Genomic DNA, 18,438 nt, shown 5'->3' on the forward strand with positions numbered 1-18,438 from the left:
GGGCGGGGCCAGACGGCGGCGGGAGGGCGGGGCCGGCGCGGCTGAGAGGAGAGCGGGGCCGCTGCGGGGAGGTGGCGTGAGGCGGCCGCCGCGGGGTGGTGGTGTGAGGGGGCCGGGGCGCCCCCGGGGGATGGCGTGTGGAAGGGGCCGGTACCTGAAGGGAATACGGTGTGTAGGGCCGGGACCGTTTCTCAGGGGAGATACGGAATGTCGGCACGGGTACGAGGCTGTTCCCCAAAGAGGGATGTCGTATGTGGTGAGGGCTGTTCTCTGTGGGGTGGGGTGGGGTGTGGTGTGGGGACAGGGCCGTCCCTGAGGGGACATGATGTGGGGACAGGGCCGTTTCCCGGGGAATGTAATGTGGGGTTGCCTCTGAGGGTTTGTGGTATGGGGGCAAGGCTGCCCCACAAAGGGGGCATGGTGTCAGGACAAAGCTGTTCGTCAAAGGGAAGTGTGGTTTGAGGAGAGGATTGCTTCTTGGGGAGTTGAGGATGAGGCAGTTGGGGTTCAGCTGCTTCCCAGCGTTGCTGTTGAGGGGCAGGTAAGTCCTTCACCACAGATATGGGAGCACCAGAGATGTCAGGGCAGGGGCCTGGCATGGGACATGACATGGGACAGACACAATGCTGTTCCTGCAACTGAGATGTCGGGCAGGGTAGTGCAGTAACATCTCTTCCTACTCTGGTGTCCCTTGCCTGGATCCTGGCAGCACAGAGGTGATTTTGTAGAGATGATTTTAGTTGCATCCCTAGATAGGTGCATAGATGCTACTCGGAAGTAGCTAATTACCATTTTCTGATGGTGGTAGGGGAGTAGTTTCATAGGGTGAATCAGTAGGAAAAGAATTGCAGAGTCCTGCAGCTGTTTTTCTGCATCCTCAGTGCTTTAGGACATGGTCCTTTTGGCTGACCCGATTACTTTACATTTGTGATTAGTGTTTGTTTGTTTTCCTGACTAGGCCTAAATGAAGTCTACCTCGTTGTGTCATTCTGCTTTTTTCACATCACCACAGACAGCAGCATAGTATCTGTATAAGTATCTTAGACATATACAGGAAAGCCTTTTATTTTTAAATATGTAAAATTTGAGCAGAGATCCAGATGCAGCCCTCATGTAATAGTAATAATATTAGCTGACTGAGTTGTTGGGATGTACATGTATCATGAGCTAACATAATGGTAGGATTAGCAGGATGTAAAACCTCAAAGAAGGTGGGATTTGATCCTGTTAGGTGCTTTGCTACAAGCATTGCAAGAGCCATTAGCTTTGATGTCTAACTGCACCCTGCTGGTGGGCCTGACGGACAAGTTTCCCCAGAAGTGATTCAGGAGTGATTCAGACGTTAAGGTGTCGTTAAATGAAACACACTTGTTTATAGCGTATATTAACTGACATTGACTGAACTGATTAATGATCTGTCCTGATCTAATCTTTCTCCCTGGAATTAAAAGTAAATATGTGGACCTTTAACTGTTTTAAAATTACTTTAATCATGTGTTTTGTTCTTACTTTTTTTTTTTTAACATCTGATAATATATTGTATCAAAAGATTATATAAACTGCACTCACTGAGGAATAAAACATACTACCCAAAGGGTACTGACCTGTGCTAGGCCTGTGCAGGTGAGCCAAGACAAAGGGTGGGATAATACCGCAGTTGTCCTCTTAGCAAATGAGAGAACGGAGATCTTAGGGCTTGAGAACATTTGTTCAGGAAGTGCAGGAAGTAGTGAGAAATGTAACTCCTGTGATCGGATTAGTGGGAGACGTAACACCTCAACAAATGTTTCAGATCTAGTGCGGGAACTTATGAAATACAGAGATAAGCAATGGAATCTATGTATGTGAATGCAAATGAAGCAAGTGGGGAATAAGGACTGTGAATCACTAGGGAAGAGTACCTAAGGCAACAAATGAAATCTGGGAAAAGTACTGGCAAAAATACATGAAGCAGAGAAAGTACTAAGAAAATCCATAAGATGAAGGAAAACAAAACTAGGAAAAAGACTTTCTTTCTCCAAGGCTTTTGGAATAGTCAATTCTTTCCTGAACAGGAAAGATTAAACCATGTTAGCAGTATCTTATGCATCATCAGATCAGTTCAATATGCACACTTCTGCTTTTTTTTATATATATATGTGTTTTTTTTCTCTGCTGTAGAATTAGTTATGTTAATCATGGCTGCTGTAGAGTAATTAAGAGGTAATACTCCAGGCTAAGTGTTAGAAAACAGGGAAATAAGCCAGCTTGGATGAGACTGCTGTGATAGAACGAAATGAAGAGAGTCAAGAAAGTCAACAGTGTCACAGTTCTGTTCTGAATTCTTAGGCAGGCATAGGATTACTTGTCATTTAAAATTACTCAACAGATAAACCATTATCAGGTGAAAAAAAAAGGTAAGAAGGACCCTTCAATATTCTGTTCAGTAGTTTGGACAATTCACTTAGCTTTAGATACCTTTTTTGTAAGATAGATATGTCTTACCTATTTCCTGAAGGCACATTGGTGCCTTTTGAAACAGGAGAAGCACAGTTTATTTCAAAAGCAGAGGCTTACATTTCTTCCTATATGTGTTCATAACAGATAAGAAAATGCATGTGTATTTTCCATCTGTGGATGGGAATAGGACACTGTCCCTTTCTCCTTTACATATAAGGACATACCATCCTGTAACAGTTTGGTTTTTTTCTTAAATCTTGGGTTTATCCTTGTTGATGCTAAAAGCCCTTTGTTATCTTCCAGAAGCTTTGGTCATCACTCTGGAATTCCCGGTATGAGAAGGCAGAGCGTCAGGGTAGAGAGAGGATCCTTGCTGAACTGCTGTAATCATGAAGACAGTGATTTTAATTGTTCTAATCATCTTCACTTTGCTGTCTTCAGGTAAGGCTGATGCAGAGAGGGAAAGGGAAAGGTGACCTCTGGATGGGTTACCAGGATACAAACTCTAATATATGCTTTGGTTTTGTTTTCTTATGTGCAAAGAAACTGCAGCTAGAACTGTGCCTGTGATTTCCATTTGCCTGTATTTTTCCTGTTTGATCATTGGCAGATGGTGATCCTGTTAGTTTTGAAGCAGCTTGATACACTAGTTTCTTAGCAATTCGGTGAAGGTTTGTTTCCTTTGAATAGTTGAGATCTGCGTACTCATTAACGCTGTCAAAATGAATCAGTGTATTTCAAGCTGCTCCCCTCTAAAACCACAAAGACTTCTTTTTGGAATTGCGCTGAATTAACATCAAAACAAATGGAGTACTGATGTCTGATGCTATACTCAAAGAAATAAAACCTTCAATGTTTTAATTGTAAACATTATTTATTCCAGGCAATATTTTTTTTAATATTAATAGCTCGCCAGAGAGCCAAATGCTTAAACATCTGGAAATGACAATGTTAGAGATGTTTTCTATGCATTCAGTCCTGGTTTTCATTACGTGGTATAAGATTCTCTCAAGTTACATAACTGCATGCTATTTTTATATATAATGATCACCTTTTTCCTTCTTAAATGCATAGTATCTTCTTGAGATGTGTATGATGATACGTTTCAGAGTAGAAGGCATTTAACAGGAAGAATACAAAATAAGTCATAGTACATCCAAGGTGGAATAATTGGAGCCTAAAGCAAAAGAGGAGATTTTGTTGACATGTCTGGACTACTTGGGATGTAGCTTCATAGTCAGTTTAAACCAACCAAACCCCCGACTTCTCCTGGAAAAGAAGGTTTCACCTTCTCCTCCACTTCTAATTGCGTCTTCCTTCTTTCTGCTGGCACTGTTTTGTTTTGGCTTTTATTGGTTACTTAGTTTTCAGCTGGAAAAAGATCTGACAACTGAATAGTTCAGTTCTGCTACAAATTTATAGAGTGTTCCTGTGCAGGTTGTTTAATCTCTTTGTCTGGCATCCAGAAATGAAGATAATTCTTACTGTTTGGAAGAGGTAGGATTGTAAGGATTTTGTTGTTAATGCTTATTCAATACTCTGTTCAACATAGTAATGATTCTTCATTGTCAATAACCAAATTGTCCCTAGTCTCTGCCTTTCATGGTGGGTGTTGTCATGGAAGATAAACCTCTCTATCTTGAGGGAAGTGCACCAAGTTACTTGTCATTGCTGAGGCAACACTTAAATAGTACATTGTTTAAAAACAGAAGAAGGTTCAAGTCACAGAATTGCCATTGTAATTTCAAATATTCCCAGATCCTCACTTCCTGGATTAAGGGATTTGTTTTTCTCTATTATAAAGTGGCATTTAATTGTGAACTTCTTCCAACTTAAAATTTTCATACTTCTCCTCCGATCTAAGGTTTTCTGACCCTGGAGCGCTGATGCGGGTCTTATTATTTAAAATCAGGTAGTCCCTGTCTGGAAAGAAAATGGGGAGGAAATAATGTTCTAACAAAGCATATAGCTCAGTGCTGTGAGACAGCTGGGACTTGGAACACCAGTTATTGTCTATTTAAAAAACAACAATCCCCTCTCTAAAGACTAAATTCAACAAAGCTAAAGCAACTTGATCCCCCAACATCCTCCCTCCATACTTCTTGTTCTTTTGTCAGGCTTAGTTCTGACTCTCTAGAACTTTGTAACAGAAATATTAATATTGGTATGGATAAATTATGCATGCGAATATGCGTGTATGAAAGCACTAGAGGAAACAGCAGGGCAAAGGTTAAAAGAATGGCCTGTATTGATAACCAAGGACACAACTGACAGCAATAAAACTGTTAAGCCCTGGTGAATGCATTGTTTACATCAAGAAAGTCTGCGCTCTGATAAGGTCACATCACAGTTGGCTTATTAGGAGAAAAACTGCAGTCTGATAACAAGAAGATGGTGACAAGGTTACCCTACATTGTAAGTGCTATTCCTTTTATTGCTATCCCAACAGGAAAACAGACCATAGCCGTAAAGATGTCCTTGCCTTTGTTTCCTCATTTTGGGTAGCAACCTTGCCTAAGATTCATGGAGAATGAAGCAAGGAAGATTCCGAGGCAAAAGATCATGCCATAATAATTGTTGATTTTTGAAAAAATCTACCTAAAAACTAGTTTGTTGCTGCCAGTCAAGAGGAAGCAAAGAGATATAGTAAAGACTCAACAACAGACATTCATTGTCCTCCATGTTGGGCAAAAGTGGTCTTGGTCAGACTGCCTGGGCACATCTCTTGGGTGCCTGTAAGTATGTGGATATGTGAGTGTGAGTGAGCAGAATCAACTTATTCGTGAAGTTAAATAAAATAAAATAAAATAGCCTCCTTCTTCCATAAGGTCTTAAACTTTCTTTTCACTAAATCCTACAAATCTTGACTTCTCTTTTGATCCTACAGGGAAGAAATTCCGATGGTGCACCCTTTCTGACCTAGAACAGAGAAAGTGTGCTGAACTGTCCAAAGCACTTATGGCTGTGCTGCCCCTTGCTACTGTCAATTCGTTTGCTAGGATTTCTTGCATCAGAGCCCACAATACATATGACTGCATTGATAAAATCAGGGTGAGTTCACAGAGATTTTTAAAACTGATTTTGAGTCCAAATCCTCTTTTGAAGAAGTAACTGGTAAACAGAATCCATGGGAGAATAAAATGACACTGAAATGATGGTATTGCCTATATGACAAAGTACACGGTAGCTTGAGAGGCAAGAATTAAAACCAATGAGCATTCTACTAGATGTACTATTTTACCCCAGCTAATGTCCTTGCAATCTCCAGAAAATAAATAAAAAGCTGCTTGGAAATAAATGGACAAAACCAAACTACTAAATTAAAACTTGCTCAGAGCATTCCCCTTGCTTGTGGGTTTTGGCCCTAGTCTGACTATAATGAATATTTTCTCGTCCCTTTCTTCCCTGCTATTTTTAGTCCCTAGTCAGTCTTTTCTGAAGTAAAGAGCAAAGCCTTTTTTCATATAAAAATCTTTAATTTGAATAAAATTAGACATCAGACCTTTTGTAAGTGTAAGTCTGGTAATTGACAAGTTCTGAAATGAAATTTTCATAATGCTATATGCTTTGAAAAAGATCACTGATGAAAAAAGAAGATTGTGTTTGCTGTAGAATAATTTCATTAACATACCTAAAACTTGATTGGGATATAGAATTTCAGTTTCCATTTTCATTCAGTCCAGTTGCCTTCAATGGAGTCCAAATCTGACATGGAAAACAAAACAAAGAAAATCTTTCTTGTTGGTTCAGGGAATAAAATATTTCATGTTTTCATTCAGTCCTCCAACCCTTGTTAATAGACTTAAGTTCCACTTTCTGGGTTATGGAAAGGTTATAGCCAGGAGAACTCTGAGAAGGATTTGGGGTCTTGGGGGAGCAGTAGGAGGAAATAGGGGTTGCCTTTTTCTTCAGTTGGCATCAGAATTGTGTTTTTGGAAGGGAAGGCCCAAAGAAGAGGTGAGAAAGGATGTTACTGGAAAAGAACTGGTATTTTTTGAAGGTAACTCAGCCTTCATTGCTAACATTTCACCATGCTTAGTAGCAGGGATTCAATTAAAAACAAAGCGACTGCTTGTAAAAATCACTGGTTACTACTTCTCAGGCAGAAACTCTTCTCTTGACGCTGCTCTGTTTGTTTCTCTGTAAACACACTTGTTTTGAGGATTTTGCTGTTGTTTTTAAGGTGAATAAAGCAGATGCTGCCTCCTTGGATGCTGGAGATGTTTACTCTGCAGTAAAGCTGTATGGTTTGACAGTGGTGGCAAAGGAGATCTATGATCAAGGTAGGTTCATAAAGCAAAAGCTGTACTTCTGATTTGGCTAATAAATTGCTGTGCAGTGAAAGCCAAAGCTCAAGAATTCTTGAAAAAAGTCTATATGTTTTTATTAACTTTATAGCAGTATGGAAGTGACTAACAACTGTTTCTAAAACTTAGCGATGATGAATAAAATACCAGTGGTCCTTTATATCTAGTAGTCTTTCTGCCTGTGGTACTGTCACTGTGACAAATTGTCTGTATCTACCCCTGCACGCAGCACTAGTGTACTGGAGTTCTACATCTTGTAGGGAATAAGAAGGGTTTTATTCCATCTATGTCAATTCTTATACCATGCTCTTTACTAGTGTAACTGAACATTTACTAGTGGTTCTTTAAGAGATTAGCTTCTCTTATGAATTAATTCTCTCCTTCTCACCCTAAAGAAACAAGAATATAAGGTGGAGAATCTTGTTATGGTAAGATTCCTCTTCATTCCTGGCAGACCTGAACAGTCTGTGCAATGAATGATTTATAAGGCAAGAATAAATAAGTCTGAGCCAAAATCAAGCATACAGTAAAAAACACTTGTGGGACATGAATCTGAGAAGGAAGCCAAATTAGCAGATGGATGTGGGAAGAGACTAATAAGGGGACGGTATGAGAACAGAATTGAATTTTGTTTTGGCTGAAGAACCATGAAATCGTAGTGGAATTGATATGTTTCACATGGTAAGTATGTTCTGAGGATAAGACATAGGAATTCTTTCCATTACGACACCTAAACAGTGTGATACAAATGTTCAAAACTCTTGAGAAGTGATTGCATTGGATGATGGAGCTGGATGATCTTCTAAGCCTTTTCCACCAGATTTTTACATTCTTGCTTTGCACATCACTTGCACCACTGAGTTTGACAAGGAGCTGTGTAGCCAGTATATGGTAAAGTTCCTGGCATGAGTACCTATGTTTCACATGCCTAAGAGTTTTTTTTTCCTTAGCCATGTTCACAGAAGTAGTTGAACTCCTGTACACAGATGGAAGCTGCAGAATTGGGATTTAGATATTTCTGTTACGTATTTTGTCCTATTGCAGGAAATTGTGTGTTTGCCGTGGCCATTGCCAAACGAGGAACTCTGGATATCCAGAGGCTACGAGGTGCGCGCAGCTGCCACAATGGAGCCAGGTGGACATCAGGCTGGAATATTCCACTTGGCTTTCTCCTTGCAAGAAATGATCTTTCCTGGGATGAGGCACAACCTCTGAGCCAAGGTGGGTGATAGGAGCCATAGGGCTATGTCTCTGCCCTCAGCAAAAGTGAGCGAAATGCAAGCAGATGTAGAATGAACTGAGCTATGTGGAAACTGAAGGGCTTTGTGGATGAGATATCCTCTTGGAGTGTTTTTGATACTGGCCCTTAGCTCTCTTCAGAACTTTTCTAGTGATCTCAAAGCAGCAGAATTGTTAGCAAAACAGGAAATCTTTGTGTTCTGTATGCAACAGGGAACAAATCTTTGCAATATCTAGCCAGCACAAGGATGGTTTCAACCAAGCAAAATTTGATCACTCTGTTTTCAGCAAATGTTTCAAATTTGAAGTTTAGACAATGAAGCTGCATTTGCTGATTCATTTATTTATTTATTTTTAAAGCACCATAGTCCTAGTTATGCCAATGATATGTTTGGCCCCTTTCTTCCATTTTTTCCCATGTGACTTTTTTTCTTTCTTTTTGTTTTTTTTTTCCCCCCTACACCTGCAGTAATCAGTGAGTATTTCAATGGAAGTTGCATCCCTGGGGTTGGTGTTGCTGCTCCTCGACTGTGTGCTCTCTGCCAAGGACAAAAATCCTATGTCAGAGACAAGAACCACTTCTGTGAGACAAGCAGTAACGAACCCTTCTATGACTCTGAGGGAGCCTTCAGGTGAGTTCCGTGACACTTGTACACGGGAAAAAGAACTTGTGAGGGAGGAAAAGCCAGGTGACATGTTAATAGGATGGCATTTGTCTTCCTGTAGGTGCTTGAAGAATGGAGTGGCAGATGTTGCCTTTTTAGATCATCTAACAATTATGAGTGCCACAGGTAACCCTAAAAACTCAGATTCCTTTTAACCTCTGGCTGTGCTCTTTCTTGCATGGGAGTTTGGGGGATATCCCTATATTTTTGTTGTTTCCAGGGAAAATTCAATCTCTGCAAGAAGTTCAGTGGTGTTTCTTGGCTCTCCACACAAGTCAGAGGAAACAGAAAAGGAAAGAGTAAGTGAGCAATAATTGCTCACAGGAGATTATTAGAATGGGAGCAGACAGATGTTTTTATGCAGGTGATTTCTTTAGCCTAAAGTCTCTGATGCAGCTGTCAGTATTTGCATTGCCTGAGTTATAAGATTCCTTTTAAAATTCAGTGTATTGAGCTGCTAAAATGTGCAGTTCCCATATACCTGTTTTGTATTTTTAAACTCAGGCGAGCTCTGTATCGATGTTTTTGAAGGTGGTTAGTGGTAGTATTTGCAGGTAAGTATTTTTAAACAAACATATTTACAGGGGTACAGTTTAAAGAGTATTTCGGAGTACCTCTGGCTGAGGTCCCTCTCTTTGTTAAGAGAAGAGCATATCAAAGAACTTTCCCAAGTATGCTTGGTACACTGTACTGCTTGCATAATCTTTGAGCAACCTCCTCTGAAAAACATTTTACCTTCCATCTCTGTGCCTGCTGCCAAGTCATGTCTCACTTCATAGATTTATGAGTGTCGTGTTGTTTCAGAGTCAGAACAACAGCAATATGAACTCTTATGCCCTGATGGGACTACAGCTGAGCTGGCTGAATATAGCACCTGTAACTTGGGCAAGGGGCCTGGCCGTGGCATCATCACCCGCCACAACTTCCAGAAGATCACCAACAAATTTCTTACCTTGATTCAAGTGAGTGGATATTATAAGCTGTATGTCTCCAGACACAGGCTTTTCTTCCATTTTTGTGTGGAGGTTACCACCCAGTTTGCCTTCTTTCTTGGGAAATTTATAATTAGTGTGAACAAAGCACTAAAAATTGGTTGTTCTGGAGAAGGATCCTGCATTGGCTTCTGGAAGAAGGTTTTACTTCTCTCTAAAGTGTTCTTCTGTAGAAGGCTGGGAATAAATAAATAAAGAAGGGGAAGATGCCATAACACCCAAACTGGAAAATGGCTAATGATGTTCATCCTGCCCTGGAACTTAGGTGAATTCTTAATGTAGCTGAGGGAGACGCGTAGGTTCAGGGAGGGTTCACCTTTGTTTCTCTCTTTTTCTCAACTTATAAGTAGTATCTGTTACCTTGACATCCAGGAATCTATTTGAAGCTGAACCTGAATGCATATTTAAATGCAAATTTAAAGAATTTATTAAGCTGTCTGGCCCTTAAAATAGTCCAGCAGACAGCGAATAATTCAACCCAGTGGGCTGGGTTGTACTGTCACGCAGACTCTGGTAGATAGCAGTTGTACAAAATCTCTTCTTTATTGAGAGATCTTCATATGCCTTTGTCAGTGCACTTACTAACGCATATCTTAGCTGTGTTCCCCCATACATAGCAATGGCTAAGCAGCAGTGTTCCTAGTACACTTCTCAGTGGTTTCTTCTCTTCCAGTACCATCAAGCTGAACAGAGCTACTTTGCACATGGTACCTCCCCATCATAAATCACAAGATATCTTGCACCTCTTTACTGCACTGATCTTTATCACAAATGTTTCTCACTCAGCTATACTCCCTCAGTTGCCTTTCTAGGGTAGGAGACATTGAGCACAGCCCAATACATTGGAATAACTAAGGTGGGAAAAAATTCTTCAAAAAAGTAAATCATATAATGCTTTTAGGACTGGAACCATCCACTCACTGCAGTACCTGAGGACTTTGTCCCAGTGTGATGGAACCCAGAGTGCTATGTTACAAACCATTGATATGAAGGGAGGGGAGGATAAGGCTGCCTGTTACTGGAAGGATGAGCAGATTTGTTGCAATTAAAAGTGTTGTTCTTGTCCTAGCACCTCTTTGGGCAAAAAGGAAAGGAAAGAGCCAGGTTTGAACTCTTCACTTCAGCACCCTTTGGGGGAAAGAACCTGCTGTTCCGGGATGCCACTCAGCACCTGCAACTTCTTGAGGAGCAGCTAGAAATTGCTTATGTCCTTGGTCTGGATTATGTAGCTCTCCTTAAGGGACTAGGCCATGAAGGTGAGAAGCCTTCCAGAGGACTGTAGCTAAGGAAAGGGAAGAAAAAGTTCTCTTTCCATGTTATTCCTCCCTGCCAGGCACGAGTGCATAAACCTAAACATCCCCTTAACAAAGAACAGATTGGTGCATAGGTGAAATGATCTCACTGTGCTCCTTCCTTCTAATGCAGGGAGCTCTTTGGACAACAGTGTTGTGCGCTGGTGCTGCATCAGTGATGCTGAGCTTCGCAAATGTGAGGAGTGGGCACTGAGCATCAAATCTGACCCATTAGTCTGTGTCCAAGCAACTTCCATGACCAAATGCATTGAAATGATCAAGGTAGGAGACTCCCTCTGGTCAGAGTATATGATAAGACCGCACAGGGTGTGTATGTCCTTGTCCTTATCTGACCAAGAGCAAAAAAACCTTGTACACTAGAGGAACCAGTGGGAATGAGAGGGAATTTATGCAGGGGAATTTCCAACCAGTGGGGAAGTACAGCTGCTTCGTTACACAATTCACATTTTTCTTATTTTCTATGCTGTTGGCAGAGTAGTGAGGCTGATGCAGTCACCCTGGACGCAACACATGTCTACATTGCAGGGAGGTGTGGACTGGTGCCTGTAGCTGCAGAATGTTATGGTAAGTTCTCATGTGACCTTAGCATAAGGGAGGGAATCAAAAAAGTACCATTAAAAATATAGTTAAATTTCCACAGTTTGTGATGTTTTGTGATGGAAGCAGGAATCAATATATATGTCCAAATACTCTTCCCAACTCTTCTACTAACTGGCCTTAGCATTTGGTCTGGCTGTTTATTATATCTCTTCTGTAAAAGAGACAGAGATGCTGACGTGGCTAAAGAGAATTGCAAGGTTTTTGATGGGGTGCTGTCATGTAACAGGAATGACAGCAGTCACAAGATCCTTACTGTTTTTTTTCTCCTCTCCAGGGGAAGATTGTGCCCCGGCTGCTGAGAGCACGGAGGAAACAGGAAAACTAATTAATCTTAAGCACAAAGGTAACAGGACAACTTTGAGAAGGCAAAAGGTTTAGATTTTCCTGAGGCTGCCTCTAGGATTTATGTAGGAATGTATCTGCATGTTGGTTTGGGAAAGAAATTGCTGTACATGTTCAGTAGGAGCTTTACAGTTAATGCCGGGCAGCTAGGACAAGAGCTTTGTGGCTAGCAAAGAATGCAGATCCTCTACTGTAACTGAAGATATCGTGACAGGATGAGGGAGGGAAGAGGGGGGCTGTACCTGTCTGGAATACTTAATTGCCTTAGTATAACTGGTTGTTGTAATTGTTTTACAGCACTGCCACCAGTTTATGCTATTGCCCTAGCTAAGAAAAATGCCAAACAGATTAACATCCATAACCTTAGGGGAAGACGATCCTGCCACAGTCACCTATATAGTCCTGGAGGATGGTTACTGCTTTCCAGATATACAGTGGGAGCTCTGGAGAATGATACCGAGAACTGTGACATTGGCTCTGGTAAGGGCTGCTCTGGGTTATCTGTTGACTAGACCATGGAAATCTGAAGTCCCAAATTTGGGAGTAAAATGGAGATGGGGCCATGAGGATTTGACCAGCAAGTGACAATTGCAGTCTCAGAGGGTGTTGAAGTAGCTCTTCCTCCTATCTGACTATGTGTGATTCTTCACACCATTTAGCCCTCTTCTTGCTAGCTGTTAGGATTGAATTCCATTCCTGTCTTTTCCCGTGCGGAAGAGGCTTTGGAATACCTTGCCCTAATCTCATCTCAGTTTTCTCTACTCAGTTTATCAGAATTACTTTTGGAAGGGCTGCATGCCAGGAGCAGATGGAAACCTGTGCAAGGTGTGCATTGGAGACAGTGAGGTGGAAGGGGCTCGAGTATCTAGCAGATGTGCTGCAAGTCACAACGAACGTTACTATGGCAATATGGGAGCACTCAGGTAAGCCTTTTGTCAGAGACAGAAATGCAGAGCAATAGCCAGAATTGGCTTATTATTTTGCTGATGGTTTTCTTTGGAGTATTTTTTTTGTTAAGTAACTGGTTGTATAAAGTTTTGCTAGCATGTATTTTGTTTTGGTTGCTATGGGTCCTTCAGCTGATCGGTGATTTAAAACAGTCATGAAACCATTTCCAGAGCAAGACAATGCTTCCAAACATGTAAGGCTTAGAGCATTGGTACTGACTCATTAAAGAGAAGGGATGAAAGATAGTTAGAAGGTCAGAGAGCAGAGGTGATGAGGTAAGAAGCAGTGTAGGGTACAGGAGGTAATTAAATAGACTGGAGATATTATAAAAAACATAGTTGAAGCAGAGGCAGAGAAGAGTATTAAAGGTGAAAGCACTCTTACAGAATATATATAATGCATTTAGTTGAATTACATTCTCTTTCCCGGCTGTGCACAGGTGAGGCTGCATGGACATTGTGCCACAACTTTGGCTTGGGAGCTGCTTTAAGGGTTGAAAGGGATTGTCTTATCAAATATGTGAACACTGTCCACCAAGGTCCATGCTGACATCGTTAACTTGTTCCATATAACCACCAAGTAATTACAGATGAAGGAGATACCTCCAGTTATTCCTGTTTTAGCTTCAGATGACTGTCCAAACATCAGTCATCGTCTAGTGGCTGTCTCTGATAATTTCTTGGTTTTTTCCCCGCACTAGGTGCCTAGTTGGCAATCCCAGTGGAAGAAACTTCGGAGATGTAGCTTTCGTGGAACACTTTAACCTACTCCAGAACATAGAGAGTGAGATGCAGATATTCTCTTTTCCTTTGAGAACGTTCATTAGCGTCAGTTACTTCCCACACAGTGACTATCACTCATGAGGATCAGCTTTTACAGGTTTAATCTAGGTCCATGAAGTTGTGTTCGTGACTGGAAAATTGCAAGAACCTTTCTGCATGTAGGTGTTCCAGTAAAGCTCAAAGTCCAGATACTGTTCAGTTTTAGAGAGGAAAGAGGAAGAATCACTGAGTGCAAAGATCAAGTGTGTGTTGGGGGGTAATCATCCTTGGAGACTGCACTAATTTTTGGAAAGCTCAAAGCTTTAAAAAGCAAGTGACTTTTCCCACCAGACTTTCTCCCATAGGCAGCAATAGTGCATGTACCCATTGTTTTTAATCAGAGTTTTAAGAATGAAGATGGCAGGTAAGGGCAGTGCTGTGGGCTGTTTGTGCTGGGAAATGTTCTATGGCTTCATCGTGACACAGCAACTTCCTCATGTTGTTTCACAGGCACTTATGGAAAAAACAGTCCAAATAGCTTAATAGGTAAAAATACTGCAAATTATTTTGCCTTTCACAGTTTCTAAACCAACATTGTTACTACACTGTGAAATGTTTAAATTCCTCTGGGAAATACTGATCTTTGCAAAGATCAGTATTGCAAAGATTGCAAAGATCAGACTGAAACCATGAAAATGGTTTTGGTTATAGTAGCTTAAATCCCCTCAATTTCTTAAATTATGCCTACTGCTCTAACAGTCAAAATATGCTGCCTTTTCATAGAGGTGAAGAGAATGGGAACCCCCATTTTGTTCAGCCTGATACAGCACACTGAAATTCTAATTTAGGCAATTTCAGTAACAGAAAAGACTTTTTTAAGAGAGGAATCTCTCTAAAATCAAGTGAAGGTATAAGGGCCTGGAAACCCACAGGAATTCATGCAGCAATGAGCAGTTTGTTTGGGGAAGGAAGGGATGTGGAGGCTGAATTGCTTTATTTTGAGAAAGCGATCTGATTACAGATTAAGATGAGGCATGATAAGCTGTTTGTATGCCTTGATGTTACTCCAGTTTTAGTCAGTAGGTGCAGCTAAGTTCACTGACCTGTTTCCTCAGTGAAAACTCTACCCTGTTCCTAATAAATGACCACATAGCATGCTGCATTTGTTTTGAACATATTGACTAAACTACTTCTTCTCAATTTTTAACATTTTGCATGAGATTCACCCTGTCTTCTGCTTTCATTTTTTAAAAGGATTTGCTCTCACTTCATCTTCTTTTCAGATCTGGACAGCTCTGGTTGGGTAAAAGGTTATACCCCTATGGACTTTGAACTCTTGTGTCCAGATGGAACGCGTGCTGCAGTCACAGAATGGGCAGGCTGTAACCTTGGTCCCATTCCCCCCAGCGCAGTCATGACTCGACCAGTGACTGTCACTAAAATCTATGACTTTCTAATGAAATCCCAGGTAAGGCAGATAACAGGGAAAAAGTTAGCATGCTATCACTTGTTATGTACGTCTGCTGAAAACCCTTTCAAGATCAAAAGTTTTATATACTAAATACATAAAGTGCCTTCAGGTCCAATATGAAAGAATTAAGAATGTGCATAGGAGATTGAGAAAATAATTATCTGGATTCTATAAAGAGGCATTTTGACACCAGTTGCCATTCCGCAGTGGTCATACTTTTGCTGAGAAATAAGCCACTGCAAAACTGCCTTTTTGTATGAGTAAGGACAGTGCTAGGTGAAAGTGGAACCTTTTTTCTGCTAGATCTTGCTATAAAACTGAGGGTCACCAGCTTAACTTTGCTATTTATGATCCAAGCTGGTGAACTTATTTCTTTTCTGTTTAGGAATCTCTGGGAAGCAAACTGGATTCTGAATTCCATCTCTTTCAGTCATGGAAGTATGGTGAAAGTGATCTGCTTTTCAAAGACACTACTCGGTACCTTGTTCATGCAAGTCACATGAGCTATCAGGAAATTCTTGGAGTGTCTTTCTTTCAACTGGCAGAATCAGTGTTAAATTGTACACCTGCAGGTAAAGTCAAGTTCTGAATTCTGAGTTAGAGAAAAATGCAAAGCAGGAAGCCTTCTGTGCATAGCTATTACCCTTTTGTTTAGACTGAATAGAGAAGTATATGTTCTACATAATCCCGTTGGTAACAGTTTTCCAAGGAATATTGTGTTTGGAGCTCCTTTAGAGCCTCTTACAACTGCTGTCCAAAAGCATTGAAACTGGTGCTCTGCAGGAACAGAATGACCAATCATTTTAGAGCGAATATGAGGTTATTGAAGTAGGACTGTTTTACTCCCACTCTGAAATTTTTCCCTTCAATTCCAAAGATCAGTTCTGGGAAAAGGGAATATAATACTCATTTGGATATACCAAACTTGGGAAAAAGATAAGAAATTTTATATTTAATTCTTGAATTAACCTAGAAATAAGTTAAATAATTTCCTTTTTAAAAAGAGTGCACTAGAGAACTCAAGATCAAAACCTCTATAAACTTAAGGGATGGCTTTTTCATTATTTTCCACTGAAAGCTGTATGAAGTATGCATTTAGCTATCACAAAGCCCGAAACTGTCTAGGAGCCAGGGTCAAGCTGTTTTGGGATCTGAAAACCTGTGTTGAAGTAAATGAAGATTACACAGTAAGTTAGACTTCTGTGAGTCTAAGTTGTTAAAGAACTGAAATTCAAAACGGGAATTTTTACCTCTATTCTGCTGTTTTAGTGAATAGTATCTGAAGAATTTGTTATTTTTAAAGCTGATAGCATCTTTAAGTGTATACTTTCTTATTGGTTTGTAGGCATCTTAGACTTCTGCAAACAGGATATCTGTGCATCCTCATCGAACTGACAGCTAATACTGAGGCTTTGCAAGGCTCATACACCACCATCAATGCTGAAAACAAGGAAATATGCAAGTCCAACCTATCCAAAGCAATCAGCAAGGAAACAGTAATCTCTAGAAATGCATGCTGAATACTGTCTTGGTTTTTCTTTTAAGCAGATTTTATGTTTATGATAATGTAATACCACTCATATGTCACCCCTTTCTTGTTTGGAGCATGGCATCATGTGGAACAGCACAGGCCAATCTGCATAACCCACAGCACAGAACTAGGATCAGCAATTCTGAACAACTACTACGGAGAAATCAGCATTTTTGTGGAAATAGCAGGGCCGATACCATGGACTAAAATACAGACTGTCATGAGTGGCACAGGTTAGTCGGTAGCAGTTTGCCTTGCTTGTTTTTTAAAGCCTGTTTCCATGCAAAACCAATCAACTGACATGTGGTAGTTGCAGCATTGTCCTCCTATATTTGATTTTGGTTGCGGCTAGATAGTCCTAGCTGAATACACAGTGTATATGTAATTATATATGTAATTGCTATCAGAATCAGTAATCTTTTCTGCTTTTGACTGGGAAGAATGTATTTGGTTTTTTAACCAAGGATTTACACTAGTAAATCAAACCATTTTTCTCTCACAAATTAATGTATTAAAGGATGCTTGCAGCCTGAAGGTGAAGGAAAGCAATGGATATTCATTCTTGTCAAAAACTCCAACCATTAGTTTATAGTACTTTGACACTTTGAATCTGTGATTCTGTGAAGTGTCAAAATGTGATTTATCAATTAAACAGCATTGGTTTTACAAGCAGAAACTGCCTGAACATGATACGAAGTCTTTTCAAACATGATACGAACAGAATGTTTCATGTATTCGTTTTGCCTGTTAGTGGATAAAGATTTAGAGTGGATGGCTCTTCATGGGCAGGGCTCATTTCAGTTTGCAAGAGTGTTATCACCTTCTGCTCCCATGCACCCTGAACCAGGCAAGGTTAAAATGTTTAATTAAAAAAAAAAAAAAAAATTCTTCACCCAAAACTTTCCAGTCCTTGCTACATATGTTGCAGTTGTATTAACCTCAGCTAGCAATAAATTAGATGCAAATAGTGAAGACAGGCCAGCTGCAATAAAGTCAATGTGTCTGCCATATAAAGGAAAAAACAAAAAAAACCCAAACCTCTCGACCAAAACCAACAAAGTGAGGCAGCAGTAAAGTACTCAGTTGTAAAACACACTGCTAAGAATACCTGGTTTTAAAGAGTTCGTTCCATGCCTGGCTTGTCTTTTGTGTTCTTTGACTTACACTTGCCCCTCTCCTCCCCCTTTTCACTTCCTGAGAAAAAAAAAATTTGCATTCTGACCAGTAGCAAGGGTTTTAGATTCAGTGCATCTTAGCTGAGACTCTTCTCTTTTTCATTTGTCCTATTGTTTGACATTGACTAATCAAACAACAGAGAGAGGATGCAAGTCCAAACTCATCTACTTTTCAGAGAAGAAGGGGAGAGGTAAACGGTGAATGAAGCAATCCCAGTATGGTAACAGAGCAAAATCCTCATATACTGTGTTGCAGCCAGCAAGCTATAGCCCTGAAGAAGCCGGGGAACAGCAGGATGCTTGTTCAGGTCTCTGAGGGGCTCCCTTGCTTTCTTTACTGGAGCTTACATGCCACCTGCAGGACCCACATAACACTGCACTTCAATCAGAGAAGGGAGTTAGGAGAACAGAGGGAAGAAATGCATCCGCCAGCTTAGTTTTGCCAAGAGCAGCACGCAGCTGAATAGCAATAAATTGAAAATCTGGGTTATGCACAAGATTTTTGGGGGGGAAGTTGTTTTCTGGCATAGACATTACAGATGCTTAATAGGCCTTTTTGATGTTCCTATGCTTCAGCTTTGGTTTAAAAGCACCAGTCTGTGCAAGGCATCAGACTGTAGTACGTGAACCGCTGGCCTGCTTCAGCTTTGAATCT

The 18,438-nt window shown here is 40.6% G+C and overlaps 1 protein-coding gene across 2 annotated transcripts; it reads left to right on the forward strand.

The window, feature by feature from the left end:
* The first annotated feature begins 37 nt into the window (after positions 1 to 37).
* On the forward strand, positions 38 to 17,512 carry LOC142090082 (serotransferrin-2-like). Of its 2 annotated transcripts, none has more exons than XM_075167381.1 (18): positions 38 to 219; positions 2,743 to 2,880; positions 5,327 to 5,490; positions 6,623 to 6,722; positions 7,791 to 7,967; positions 8,455 to 8,617; positions 8,712 to 8,776; positions 9,455 to 9,612; positions 10,712 to 10,898; positions 11,068 to 11,216; positions 11,429 to 11,519; positions 11,830 to 11,898; positions 12,195 to 12,377; positions 12,664 to 12,820; positions 13,546 to 13,628; positions 14,890 to 15,074; positions 15,463 to 15,649; positions 16,423 to 17,512. In XM_075167381.1, the coding sequence occupies exons 2-18, from the start codon at positions 2,829 to 2,831 to the stop codon at positions 16,470 to 16,472; spliced, it is 2,220 nt and encodes a 739-aa protein (XP_075023482.1). In that variant the 5' UTR covers positions 38 to 219; positions 2,743 to 2,828; the 3' UTR covers positions 16,473 to 17,512. The 2 variants fall into 2 exon arrangements, with proteins under 2 accessions (XP_075023482.1, XP_075023481.1); XM_075167380.1 differs by having other exon boundaries at positions 143 to 541.
* Positions 17,513 to 18,438: the final 926 nt, after the last annotated feature.

The sequence above is a fragment of the Calonectris borealis genome, chromosome 18, assembly GCF_964195595.1.
Source record: "Calonectris borealis chromosome 18, bCalBor7.hap1.2, whole genome shotgun sequence".
NCBI classification, from domain to species: Eukaryota; Metazoa; Chordata; class Aves; order Procellariiformes; family Procellariidae; genus Calonectris; species Calonectris borealis.

Bases quoted from the DNA above. Each gene is read 5' to 3' on its own strand.
- LOC142090082 (XM_075167381.1), top strand. From the start codon at position 2,829: ATGAAGACAGTGATTTTAATTGTTCTAATCATCTTCACTTTGCTGTCT. The intron at 8,618-8,711 runs GTGAGTTCCGTG...GTCTTCCTGTAG, and splicing joins GACTCTGAGGGAGCCTTCAG to GTGCTTGAAGAATGGAGTGG. The intron at 8,777-9,454 runs GTAACCCTAAAA...GTGTTGTTTCAG, and splicing joins AACAATTATGAGTGCCACAG to AGTCAGAACAACAGCAATAT.